This window comes from Prunus avium, chromosome 4, assembly GCF_965620075.1.
Source record: "Prunus avium chromosome 4, drPruAviu1.hap1.1, whole genome shotgun sequence".
Classification (NCBI taxonomy): Eukaryota; Viridiplantae; Streptophyta; class Magnoliopsida; order Rosales; family Rosaceae; genus Prunus; species Prunus avium.
Window position 1 is genome coordinate 34,878,818 of NC_142287.1, and position 12,508 is coordinate 34,891,325.

The 12,508-nt window shown below is 39.9% G+C and overlaps 3 protein-coding genes across 3 annotated transcripts; 2 read left to right on the forward strand and 1 right to left on the reverse strand.

The window, feature by feature from the left end:
- Positions 1-810: 810 nt before the first annotated feature.
- Positions 811-2,846, forward strand: LOC110746264 (Peroxidase superfamily protein). Its single transcript, XM_021946471.2, has 3 exons — positions 811-1,378; positions 1,506-1,709; positions 1,990-2,846. Exons 1-3 carry the CDS (start codon positions 929-931, stop codon positions 2,569-2,571), a joined length of 1,236 nt encoding a protein of 411 aa, XP_021802163.2. The 5' UTR covers positions 811-928; the 3' UTR covers positions 2,572-2,846.
- LOC110747223 (D-Tyr-tRNA(Tyr) deacylase family protein) lies at positions 2,769-4,385 on the forward strand. The gene is made up of 8 exons (XM_021947427.2): positions 2,769-3,068; positions 3,176-3,267; positions 3,358-3,424; positions 3,510-3,540; positions 3,614-3,754; positions 3,884-3,909; positions 4,001-4,056; positions 4,150-4,385. Exons 1-8 carry the CDS (start codon positions 2,934-2,936, stop codon positions 4,181-4,183), a joined length of 582 nt encoding a protein of 193 aa, XP_021803119.1. The 5' UTR covers positions 2,769-2,933; the 3' UTR covers positions 4,184-4,385.
- A 14-nt stretch (positions 4,386-4,399) lies between these two features.
- SNI1 (negative regulator of systemic acquired resistance (SNI1)) lies at positions 4,400-8,966 on the reverse strand. Its single transcript, XM_088252556.1, has 16 exons — positions 8,578-8,966; positions 8,284-8,350; positions 8,081-8,174; positions 7,916-7,996; positions 7,729-7,815; positions 7,348-7,419; positions 7,038-7,119; positions 6,910-6,959; positions 6,576-6,788; positions 6,433-6,503; positions 6,242-6,311; positions 5,888-5,953; positions 5,506-5,658; positions 5,220-5,356; positions 4,783-4,865; positions 4,400-4,557 (listed from the first exon to the last, which is right to left on the reverse strand). The coding sequence occupies exons 1-15, from the start codon at positions 8,684-8,686 to the stop codon at positions 4,793-4,795; spliced, it is 1,425 nt and encodes a 474-aa protein (XP_088108682.1). The 5' UTR covers positions 8,687-8,966; the 3' UTR covers positions 4,400-4,557; positions 4,783-4,792.
- Positions 8,967-12,508: the final 3,542 nt, after the last annotated feature.

The following is a 12,508-nucleotide window of genomic DNA, read 5'->3' on the forward strand; positions in this document are numbered from 1 at the left end:
CAAATCATTTTTCTGTTAAAAAGCTGAAACAAAACAGAGGACCTAGTGAATGAAAATATGCAGAGCATTATAAGCATTAGGTTGTGGGCTCCTGCCAATTTGACAAATTAAGTAATAATAATTATCCAATAACATAATAACTAATAAGCATTTGTTATGTAAAACCCAATTTACCATCATTAATCTGCTTTTGTGTGGGGGGGTGGGGGGCCTGGGCTCCCACGTTTCATTTGACCTTTTTAGCCTTTGGCTGCTTTCTCTTCTCTTTTTCAGGTCCATACATCAGATGGTCCACAGCTTTTACTGCACTCACAACAAAAAGCTTACACATAGTGAGACAAGCATAAATGGGCAACTGAATAAGCTACTTTTAACTTCTCTGACTGTAAATGAAAACAAATGGATCAGACCAAAGAGCTTTAAAAGCAATGTATGTAAGAAGGAGTTTATGATCTGATAAGGTCACTCCTTGCACATGCTCTGCAATAAAAGAATTCATCAGGTTTGGATGGTCAGTGGGTTGGGGTCCTCTCCCGAATAACTTACTTACATCGGGATACCACTGCGACGGTATTCCAAACCAATTACGTACTGAAACACCCACCGGAAATAACACTTCTGTTACAAAATGATTAAGTTACCTTATCTAAACAGAATCAAAAGAGAAAAAAAGAGGTGGTAGGACAATAATTGGCTACTTTGTTGTTCAATCAAGAATGATTGAGGATCACAAATAGGCATACCCGTGAATGATTGATTCTCTATAAACGTGACATTTAAGCATCTAGACCTCCTTATAAATATATATTTAGTTTGATTCAAATGACATAAATAACTAACAGCCAGTCCACTTGTGTAATTTTATAACTTTGAAAGCCTCAAAGGTGCTGCTGCTTCCTTTTTGGATTTTTTTATAAATTAGACCTTCATGTGTTTCCACTTCACTTGGCTTCACGGGTCCTGTTTCTCTTTTATTTTTCTACCTAAGGGCAATTTGTCCCAAACAAACTTCCTCTCCCAACTTCTTCACTTTTATATTCTGCTCCACTACTGGCATTGCTTCTTTCCTTGTCCTAAGCTGCACCATAATCCAAAGTTACAAAACATGCCTGTCCTTACCTCTTCTTCTCCTTCTTTTACATCCATTTCTTTGTCCATTTTCTTGCTGCTCATTCTGAACAACACTACTGTCATTTGTTCAGCTACAACCAGGACCAATACGACTCGCCCAAACCGCCAACTCTCTGTTAATTACTATGCCAAATCATGTCCTCAAGTTGAGCAGCTCATCGGCTCCATCACATCCCAACAGTTCAAAGAATCACCTGTTTCCGGCCCGGCAACCATTCGCCTTTTCTTCCATGACTGCTTTGTTGAAGTAATCACAACTCCATCCAACAATGCACATTGGTTTGGTTTAAATTTTCTGCATGCATGTGCATTTTAATGTATTAATTTTTGTCACTCTGTCTCTTCTGACAATTTTGGGTTCGAATATATTGAAGGGTTGTGATGCATCGATAATCATAAGCTCAAAGCAGCAGGGGAACAAAATGTTGGCAGAGAAGGATGCACCTGATAACAAGGACCTTAGAGAAGAAGGCTTTGAAAGTGTGAGGAAAGCCAAAGCTGTTGTGGAGAGCAAGTGTCCTGGTGTTGTGTCTTGTGCAGACATACTTGCAATTTCAGCCAGAGATTATGTCCACTTGGTAAGTACCAAAGATTCTCTGCCTTTGCCTTCTAATCTATAATGCTGCAATGTGGACCTGTGGTTGCTACCAGCTCCTGTGATATGACATAATGCCATGATTTTGACACTCCCAATTTAGCTCCCGGCACTCCTCCAAATCAAGTATTTTATAATTTGTATGTACACACATTGTGCCGGAAACTAAAGCAAGAGGGTGGGAGTGTCAAAATCGTTACCCTTTTAATTTTAAATGCGTATTGACATTTTTTTCTAATTTTAATTTCAATGGGGGCGGGCAGGCAGGGGGTCCATACTATCAAGTTAAGAAAGGGAGGTGGGATGGGAAAATATCAATGGCCTCAAAAGTGGCCTCAAATATTCCCCAAGCAAATTTCACAGTGGATCAGCTACTCAAACTCTTCAGTTCAAAAGGCCTAACACTTGAAGACCTGGTTGTTCTTTCTGGTGCACATACATTTGGCTTTGCTCATTGCCAGAACTTTGTAAGCAGGCTCTATGACTACAGGGGATCCAAGAACCCCGACCCGATTATCGACCCGAGACTCCTAAGGGCCCTAAGAATGTCATGCCCACATTATGGTGGAAATGCTGACATTGTTGCACCATTTGATGTCACTACACCGTTTGTGTTTGACCATGCCTATTATGGGAACCTAGAGGCTAAGTTGGGCTTGCTAGCATCAGACCAAGCTTTATCTTTGGACCCAAGAACCAAGCCGATTGTCCAGGCTTTGGCAAAAGATAAGCAAAAGTTCTTTCAAGCTTTTGGTGCAGCAATGGAGAAAATGGGCTCAATAGGTGTGAAAAGAGGAAGAAAACATGGGGAGAAAAGGAAAGACTGTAGTATGCATATGTTATGATAATTTTTTTGTTCTTTTTCATTCCTTGTGGTGGGTTAGTTTAGACATTTTCCCTGTCCTAGTTCATTCTTGGGTACCCTTTGGATCGGCTTTGGACTTTTGGTCTCTTTTTGGTGTTCGGGGTTTGTTGTATATACAAGGCTTTTGTGAATGTTTGAAGAGTTCAAACAGTTGATGAGCAGCTATTCCCGTTTGATACAAGTTTTTCTGGTTGTAGAGGCGGATGGTCTTCGTGAACAGATTCAACAAGTTGACAAGTTGACTGGTTTCTGTTTTTATCATTTCCACGCGGAATAAAAACAATAAAAAAGGACGTATATTTATTTAGGGGCATAATAAAATAAGAAAAATACAAGAAAAACATGTACTGCCTGCCATTGGCATTGCCAGCGCCTCTCCAAGTCCAAGCCCACAACAACTTCCGCGTCCAATCGAAACCCAAACCAATCAGAGCGATGAGAGCCGTGGTCCAGCGAGTCGCCTCCGCAAGCGTCGAGGTCAGTCCGTACACATTCATATTCTCTGAGTTTTCTCTCTTTATTTTGTTTTTCTTCATTATCCAACGCCTCAGCGGCGTAAGATTGCAAATTGCTCGCATTTGCAGGTAGAAGGGCGCACGGTGTCGGAGATTGGGCCGGGTTTGCTGGTCCTGGTGGGCCTCCATGAGTCCGATTCCAACTCCGATGCCGACTACATGTACTATCTATCTTGACTCTTGAGCTTCTCTCTTTTTTGTTTGATTTCAATTTCAAAATTAAACCGAAATAAGTTAATTAAAAATTTCAGATGCCGGAAGGTGTTGAATATGAGGCTGTTCCCAAATGAAAGCTCCGGCAGAGGATGGGACCAAAACGTAATTTCACATCTTTCCCCTTTCTAAGTTCAACTGTATTAACGGCTTTTATATTTACTTGAACAAATTTGTATTTATCTTTCAGGTAATGCAGAGAAATTATGAAGTATTACTGGGTAAATTTTATTTATTTTTGTGGTGGTTATTGCTTGGAAGTAAAGTCTAATGCTGTGAGAGTGTGAATGGCAGTGAGCCAGTTTACATTGTACGGAGTGTTGAAGGGTAACAAGCCAGACTTCCACGTGGCGATGCCGCCCCAGAATGCAAAGCCCTTTTATGCTTCTTTGGTGGATAGCTTCAGAAAATCTTACAAACCAGATGTAGTCAAAGGTGTGATATTGCTTGCTTTGCTTCATGAACTATTAAATCTTTTGTTCAGAATCAGATGTTTTCAATTTTAGCTTCTTTCATTTCGTTTCGAAATGCATTTGATCTCTTTTACGGGTTGTGTGCATGCAGATGGTGTGTTTGGAGCAATGATGAAGGTAAAGAGTTTATTTTACTCTTTCTGCATTATCCTGAGAAATCTCTCTGAGTCTTGGATCATTTATATATAAATAATGGCGTAATAAACAGGTCAACTTGGTCAATGATGGACCAGTCACAATGCAGATTGACTCGCAATCCCCCAAGTAAATAAATAATACTCCCCTGATGTTTGCAGTTTGTTCCATCTTAGTGTTTGCTTTCGACTTAATTTTTGATTTTGTTAACAATCCTCTCAGGAACTCAAACGATGTGATAGAAGAACAATCATAATTTTCGTCGGTTGGCTTGACGGAAGATTTAGCAATGGACCGGAATTTGAATCTGGATTTGTGGGATGTAATATTCAACTTTCTTGATTGATCATGTGAATTTGAGGTAGCATGTATGGATGCATCAAGTTCAAGTTATGTTTTTGGAGAGATGGCATTGTTCATAAATATTTATACATTTTGGGGTTTTTTTTCTTCTTAAATATATAGCCAAAGCAATACGCATTTACAAAAACATTTCCAACAATCTTCTACAGATTTATCCTAAAACAAAGATAAATGAGCTGCATGAAGGTTTAGGACCTGCCAAAATAAAGCATGCAGCACATTCCTTAATGCTTGTCAAGCTTCCACAAGATGCTATTTGCTACTGACCTGAAAAAAAAACAGAGACGAGCAGAGCAGTTCTTCAGATGAAAATACAATTGTTGTAGCTTAGGATAAAAATCAATCCCTGGCAATCTAACATGATCAAGATACAAGTCAAAGTCAATTATTTTAGCGGGCATTTTTTATATCCATCCATGAATGTGCAGTTCGTTGCATACATGAGCCAATTCCTACTATATAATTACATACAAGAGCTTTGAATCAAGTTACCTGAAACATACTATGACTTTGCTGATATGATAGTAGCTGCCGTAAATAGTGCTTCCTTTCCAAGTGACAAAATCTCCATCTGCCTGAACCATGTAATGTAATAATATGAGGTTAATAAGAAGAAAAAACAAAAGATACTGAAATTTACGATAGAAGATCATTTCAATTGTCTACAGTACATGTAACAAATGAATGAAAAAAGTATGAGAAAATACGATAAACCGCATGGATATTATGTTCCATTAATGGATTGGACATTAGCAAATTCATGACAACATAACTGGTTTCATGGTCACTGTTTGAACAAGCTCAAGTTTGTATGTCTTATGCCTAAGCTTTGTTAGCTAAAAACAATGTTAGCAGTACTGAGCCAAATACTACAGGGCATGAACATGTGCAGAGAAAACAAGAAGCATTGGTTCTGATTCTGAGCTTACTTGTGTGCTGTCTTCATATTTTTAAATGCAGATATTATATTCTTGCATATCTCAATAAGCGAGCTGCAACTTCTTTCTTCATTGGAAGCAGAGGTGTCTTCAACAGGATGCTGCTCACTTGGTAGCGACAAATGAGCCTGAAAAATCAACACACAACCACAACAATCAAGATTGTTACGGAAATTTGACTTTACATCCTCTGAAGAATCAACCAACACATCACCCCATAAAACAAATTTTATTAGAAGAATACTACTAGTATGTATGAATAGCAAAGAATAATCACCTGAAAGCCATGTGCTAACAACAACTGAACTACTTCTGTCCTAATCTTTTTTAAGGTACTTTTTGTGCTGGTGATATTTGAAAAGCACTTCAATGCTCCACTGAATGATGCATCATCCGTCGGACTGTTTGACCTACGAGTGCGAACAGAAGGCTACAACAAAGTATAATATAATAAATTAAATGAGGATATTATCAATAACGCAAAATTGTGCTTCAACTACCTTCATAACCAGATCAAACGCACTCAGGAAAAAGTAAGCAGACAACGGATAACACCAACAGATAAAAGAAGAAAAAAAAAAGGGGAAATACCAACAGAAGTACCTTGGTTGGCTGACTTTAAAACATAATAGTTTTCTTACCGCACTATGAAAGCTTACCTTACCAATGTATTTCCACAAGTACTGCACAACTACCTCAAGCTTCCATTTAGGTTCATTGAAAACCTGCAATGCATCCTCATAAAGAACTGGCGGAAGACATAGTGGCCAACTTATCATAAATAGTCAAATTTCTCATTCTTACACATTAGGAATGAAGCATAAGAAATTCCAAAAACTCAAAAAAATTGCTAATCATACTCCTAGTGCATATGAACCCAGTTACATCGTCAAACTTTAAGAGAGATATGAAACTTGATCCGTGTGAGGTGGCTGGCACACAGATTATATATGGATACAGAAACCTGGCAAACCACAAGCGAAAAAGGGATAGCGATTAAAAGAAATATGAACCTGAAGAAATGGGGAAAGAATATCTCTATTGTATGTTAGCTCGTCCAGAATTATCTCCACCAGAGGAGTTCTGCACCAACCCAAAAAGTGCATCTACCTCAACAAATAGAAGATGGTACATGAGAGAGAGAGAGAGAGAGAGAGAGAGAGAGATAACAACTTTAACTCTACCAAGAACGAGAAACAAATACCTGACACCATCAGCTCGGGTAGTAGAACCTTGCATCTCTGCACTCTTCTTGGACACATCAAGCTCCATTATCTGAACAGGACCAAATCAGTGCCAATGCAGTAACTGATTCTACAAATATTAAAACATCGATAAGGGGCTTACCATTATTAGAAACTTCTGCATGGCTTTGCAGGTATGCTTTCCTACCTCAAGTAAATAAATTGCAGCAGCAGTATCAAAATTTTCAGCTGGTTGTGCCGCAGAATTCTCTGAACATATCAGATCGTCGGTGAATCCAGCACAGTTTTGATAGAGTTTACACATAATGGTCAAGCAATCCTTCATCAAGCTTTTGTAGTTTACTTTTCTTGACACCTTCAAAAGATAACTTAATTTTGAGGGCAAGATTCGTGGTATAAAAATCACTTAATAACCAGATAATCAACAATGGAAAACGGGCTCTTCAGTATTCATGGCTTGAAAGAGAAAGGGATACCAGAAGCATGTTCAATAAAGACTCTCTCAGAACTACCCAGTTCATGGTATCTGCAAACAATAACGAGCAAATTGAAACTTCCAGAAAGTTAGAGGCATAAAATAACCAATAATTAGATATCAATTTACCTTCATAGACACTGTTACGTGGTCGAAAATCTCCTTCAAAAACGTTAACTAGGTATTGAAACAATAGCATGTTTGCTAAGGACTGCAACAAAAGAAGATCAAGTAAGACCAAAAAAGATGGGGAAATTCTTCTTACCCAATGAAGCAGGACAAGTTAAGTAATTCTATGGCATAAAACTACCAGAACAAAACACTCAGTCAACACTCATAACCACAAATTGAAAGAAAGCTTTTTTACAATACAACAATGAGATTAGCTAGCACGAATTGAATGGAACCTTTTCTATTCTCTTACTGCGAGTGAGCTAACCTTTGTTTCTGATGCTCGTAAGTTTCCTTCATCGGTTGCGTCAGCAAGGTCTTGTATCAAAAGTTGGAAACCCTGCAGTTGGCAAGAGAACACTTAAGCAAGGTGAAATTGCAACAGATAAGCTACTGAAAATCAAGTTCCAATTAGAGTTCCAAACAAAATATAAAATGAGCTGGAAATTTCATCAATCAATAGGATCTTAAACATAATGAACCCAAGTAGCTCGTCACACTACAACAACGTCTCAAGCGGTGATCTATTACCCTTAGTCTATCCAAATAGAACTAGAAAAGGCAAATTAAACAAACTAATTACTGTTATACTAATGTTTAAGAACTCCAAAATAATGCAAACTGCAAGTCCACATCAAATCCAACTCACTGATGAGTCAACTGGTCCCTCTGAGTTATTTGCAGCTCCCCTCTCACTGCTAGCATTTTCGGAGCTGAAAACGAATGGAAACCAAACCTAACAAGCACAGAGAAATGATATCAGTTATGATACAATATGGGCCAGTTACAACAGAAATTTATATCAAATAGACAGAGGAAAAAAAAAACCTTAGTACCTCTTGAACCATGATTAGTTCGGGCACACTGCTTGATGAATTTGATATATCCACATCAGAAGAATTTACCCGAGGGAAACGCTACAAAATAAGGCAAATAGAATTAGTGAGAAAACTTTGCACCATCTGAATATAAACTGAAGTTTTAAAGGAGCGATTGGGTACCTTATCTAACTCATTCAAAAGCTGAAAACTTGCCATAGTCAATTCTAGAGACTTTCCAATCCTCAAGATGGAGAAGATTGCCTCATACATTTTACTGTGCAACAACATTGATATAAACAGATGGGTATTAGGGCAGACATACATTGTAAATATCAATTTACCGTATGCCTATAACACAGAGAGAGAGAGAGAGAGAGAGATACTAGGTAGGTGGAGTTCCATTTTTTGCTACAATGGAAGCAGCACGAACAGCTTCGATAAAAGCGATTCCTGTTCATCAATTACCAAATAAATTATAAAAATGTTGGAAGAAAAGATACAGATGAAACGGTGCAATTCTACTGTGAGACATAACTGAGTTGAAATTTTCGTTTTCCGAGCACCAAAACAACTAAGAAGTGAACTAATTTTAGCTCGCTCACTTCCTTTTCTAGCAAATTTTCTTGGCAGACAAACAGAAAATTAGCAACAAATGCCAATAACAGAGCTAGACTTACTATCCTCGAAGGCGTCCAGAGTGTCTTTAGCTTCAGAAGAGTCGAGGATTGCCAATATGTTCTCTTCGATCCCTCCTCCCAGGGTTCTCATACTGCCAGGCTTCTCCATCTCTCCCTCTGCCAAAATTTCGAAACCCTAATCCGTCTTTAGGACTGAGGAGAGACAATAGAAGACGTAAAAATAATTAAAATAAAAATGTATTTCTGTTCCCGCCAAAATCGAACGCAGACGGGACTGACGCCGTTTGTACTTGGGAAATGGTTTTGAAGGTTTAAAGTTCAAACTTAAAAATTAAAAAGTTCCGCCGCCGGAATTGAACCCGGGTCTTTCGAGTGAGAGCCGACTAGACTAAATCTTGGTAAATTTTAGGAATGTACAGGATCCAAACTAATTTGCCAAAATTGACCAATCCAATTCAATTTTATTGATTTTGATTGGATCGGTTTGGTTAGCGGATTCAAAGTTTGAAATCCAATTCAAATTGAAAAGATCTAATTTTTGAAAAATATATGCAAATATTTGCATTTCCTTGTGTTCAAACCTAAACCATCTTTTACATTCCATTTACATCAACGCACCAACACAACTTTGTTGATATTCTATAGAAAAATTATATTAAGATAGCATAAAAATTCTAGATTTCTAAGTTTTTGTTTTGACTTAAACTTTTTTTTTTCTTTTTTTTTAAAGGAATTGATGTAACTTGAACTTTAAATGTCAAACTTGGTGTTGTAGTGTTGTTTTCTAAAATTTATTTATGTCTATTTAGTACATACTTAATGGTATTTTCTATTGGATTGAATTTTATACGATTATTTTTGCGATTATCACATTTTCGTGCAAACCGATCATCCAAACCACTCCAATTCAATGTACAAAGCATAGCACACTCTTATATAATTGGAGTACATAGCAGCTTAATAGAATAACAACACAGATTAGCTGTCTAACTAATACGTGTGCTAAGCACCTGACTTGTAACTAATCTCTTAACTAACTTGCTGACTTAATAATTACAGTTAAGAAATTCATTTTTTCACTGGAGTAGACCCCTTTTGCTTCATGAAAACTAATTAAAATGATAAAAAAAAACCTGCATCATATGAGCGAATAATAGTTATGTATTGAAACACTCCTCATTTATGTTCAAATAATACAATATTTATTTGATTATGAATAGAAGTAGTAGAACCCAAATCTTTATGATCAAATGACAGTCACGTGTACCTTAATAATAGTAGGATGCAATTTTTTTTGACACAAAATGACATTACTACATTCAGCATGTATCAGACAAATCAGTAAATTGTGTGGGTCAAATCGATCAATGAATGCATGTGCTTTTTAAGAAAAAAAATTTCTGATTCTGACCTACTTGCTCTCCAACCAGTAAATGTGGGATTCCTCAATCCAATATCATAAATCAACACAAGAAAAAAGCCAGCCACATCATCACTATCTCAAAATGTAAACGTCGACTCAAATTTGGTTTCAAATAATTGGACAGACTTGCCATAAAAGATAAGCAGCAATTTGTTGGAGCATTCAATTCTGTTCACCGACCAACCACACAAAAATCTCCAGTTTGCTTTATGCAGCTATGCGCATATATATTGTTGACACCGTAACTGACCAAGCAACAAGAAGCAAAGCAAAGCAAGAGGAGTCCCACATCGGAAAACTGCAAGAAGTGGAGACTCCCCTTCACCTATAAAAGGAGACTTCTCTCCTCTTAGAAAGGGGATGAAAAACTGAACTGGGGGCTCCCTCTTCAGGACTCTCCTGTTAGTCCAGCCTTCGGGTCCTGGGTCTCCAGACCCGGGGACTTGACCCCTGGGCTCCAGACTCCAAACTTTGTACCTTAGACCCTAGGCCTTCTTCCATTTATCTTTGGGTCTAATCCCCTTGTACAAATGTAAACAATATCATAATGAGAACATCTTCTCTGTGGACGTAGCCCATTCATTAAGGGTGAACCACATATATCTTGTCTTTTGTATATTCATAAACTGGCTAAGTCCTCACATACACGCAGAAGGTCCAAACCTTCACCCATCATCCATCACACCTCATCACTAAGTTGGACTTAATAATGGCCCAACCATTTTGAGCATCAACAGTTTGGCGCCGTCTGTGGGAATTGACACAAAAGGCTTCTGTCGTTCTCCCCTCTCCAGTGCTCTTCGGCACCCATACAATCAACATCACCTAGGCTGCCGTTAGGCAATGCCTTACTGGAGCCACCTTGAATGCCAGGTCAACAAATTGCAGAAGATGATATTTTAAGAAAAAGCCAATCAGTGTGGCTATACTTTGCATGGCTTGCAGGGCCAACCCAACATCTCAGTTCAAAGTACCGACCGACACTTCTTTGAAGAGTAAAAATATGGGGACTTGAGCTTGTCCCACAAGCTCCATCATTCGGCGTGCGCTGCCTTCGGCACCCCACCATACCCTTGCCATGGTCACGACACCCTTGCTTGGCTGACCCAGGTTCCTTACAACAGTACAAGAGACCCCAGCCTTAGCTCCGAAGGTCTATCAGTCGGAGCTTGCCGAACGAACTTGAGTCTTCTCCTTGCAAAAACCCTTGCAGCCATCTATCTATCTTTCAAAAGCTCTTGCCAAAGACACCCCAGCTCTGGCAAAAGCATTTGAAACCTCACGGCACCAATTGAAGCCAAGAGAAATCGCGAACGCCTTGAAGGACCAGCTAAAAACTTTGCCCACACTTCAGAAGGATCGAAAGGCTCCAATCACTTCCTTGCCGTCAGTCAAGGACCCAGACCCTAGACGGTCCTAGATTGGATGAACCCCCCTCCACGAACAAATGATGAACGACACCACGGACCCAGCTCCAACTCGATGCGAAAACTAGGCACTTAGACCCACTCCTCGCCGAAGACAGATCAGCCACTCACCAAAATACCTTCGAATATCTCTTGCCGATCGGCACCTCCTCCGAGCTGAACTACGGACCCAGCTCCGAATATATTTTGGAGCCTAGCTTCCCTGCCGAACGGCAGGGAGCATGCAGAAGGTGAAGGAGTGACTTACCAATTTTTGGCTGACCCAGCCCCTCAAGCTAAAAGGTGACGACATGTCTTAAGCTAATAGGGGACTTGCACCTCATCTCCCCAAACCCTGGCCCTTATCTCCAATCTTTGGACTCCCTTACCGAAGGTATAAAAACCCTAGCTATAAAAGCACAAGGGCCCAGCTACAAAAAGGCCCCAGCTACGTTTCAAAAACGGAAGGACCCAGCCTCTAAAAATCCGAATCTACCCTCAAAACCCTAGCCACCACCTGGGTCAAGGAGGCTTGCCGAAGCCCAGCTTTGGAACCCGGCCCCAAGGCCATTGCTCAAGCCCAACATCGCATAAAACTCCATTGCTGAAGTTTCAAACACACCTTCGCGCCACCTTGGCCTTTCTACTAAACGAACACTCGGACCCCCATGGACCCAGCTCGTAAAGTGCTCCCCAAGACACCCTTGCCAAATCTGGAAGCCCCCAGCCCCCGCTGAAGCCAAGCTCCACAGAGCACAAACCCCAGGCCTTTGCCAAAGCCCAGCTCATGAGGCCCACCTACCAAGAACTTGGAAACTCGCGGGATCAAGCCCCTCATTCTTCCTGCCGAAGGACAAGCCCTTGCCGAAGCTTTGAAGGCCCAGCTCCAAGGACATGCCACAAGCTCAAATATCCACAAGGTACCCAAATTTCTTAAAATAATAATAAAATTTGCACATATGCATTCCTCACCTTCGGCACCCACGTGCCTAGCCACATTGCCTTGCGACACGCAAGCTTTGTGCCATCTTCGGTACCCTCGTGCCCAGGCCACATTGCCTTGCGACACGCAAGCTTTGTGCCACCTCCGGCACCCACGTGCCCAGGCCACATTGCCTTGCGACACGCAAGCTTTGTGTCA

Excerpts from the sequence above, each read along its gene's own strand:
- LOC110746264 (XM_021946471.2), top strand. The coding sequence starts at position 929 with ATGTGTTTCCACTTCACTTGGCTTCACGGGTCCTGTTTCTCTTTTATT. Across the intron at positions 1,379-1,505 it reads TCCATGACTGCTTTGTTGAA|GGTTGTGATGCATCGATAAT; the intron begins GTAATCACAACT and ends AATATATTGAAG. Across the intron at positions 1,710-1,989 it reads CCAGAGATTATGTCCACTTG|GCAGGGGGTCCATACTATCA; the intron begins GTAAGTACCAAA and ends GGGGGCGGGCAG.
- LOC110747223 (XM_021947427.2), top strand. The coding sequence starts at position 2,934 with ATGTACTGCCTGCCATTGGCATTGCCAGCGCCTCTCCAAGTCCAAGCC. Across the intron at positions 3,541-3,613 it reads AAATTATGAAGTATTACTGG|TGAGCCAGTTTACATTGTAC; the intron begins GTAAATTTTATT and ends TGTGAATGGCAG. Across the intron at positions 3,910-4,000 it reads TGTTTGGAGCAATGATGAAG|GTCAACTTGGTCAATGATGG; the intron begins GTAAAGAGTTTA and ends CGTAATAAACAG.
- SNI1 (XM_088252556.1), bottom strand. The coding sequence starts at position 8,686 with ATGGAGAAGCCTGGCAGTATGAGAACCCTGGGAGGAGGGATCGAAGAG. Across the intron at positions 6,504-6,575 it reads TGCAGAAGTTTCTAATAATG|ATAATGGAGCTTGATGTGTC; the intron begins GTAAGCCCCTTA and ends GGTCCTGTTCAG. Across the intron at positions 6,312-6,432 it reads ACCCGAGCTGATGGTGTCAG|AACTCCTCTGGTGGAGATAA; the intron begins GTATTTGTTTCT and ends GGGTTGGTGCAG.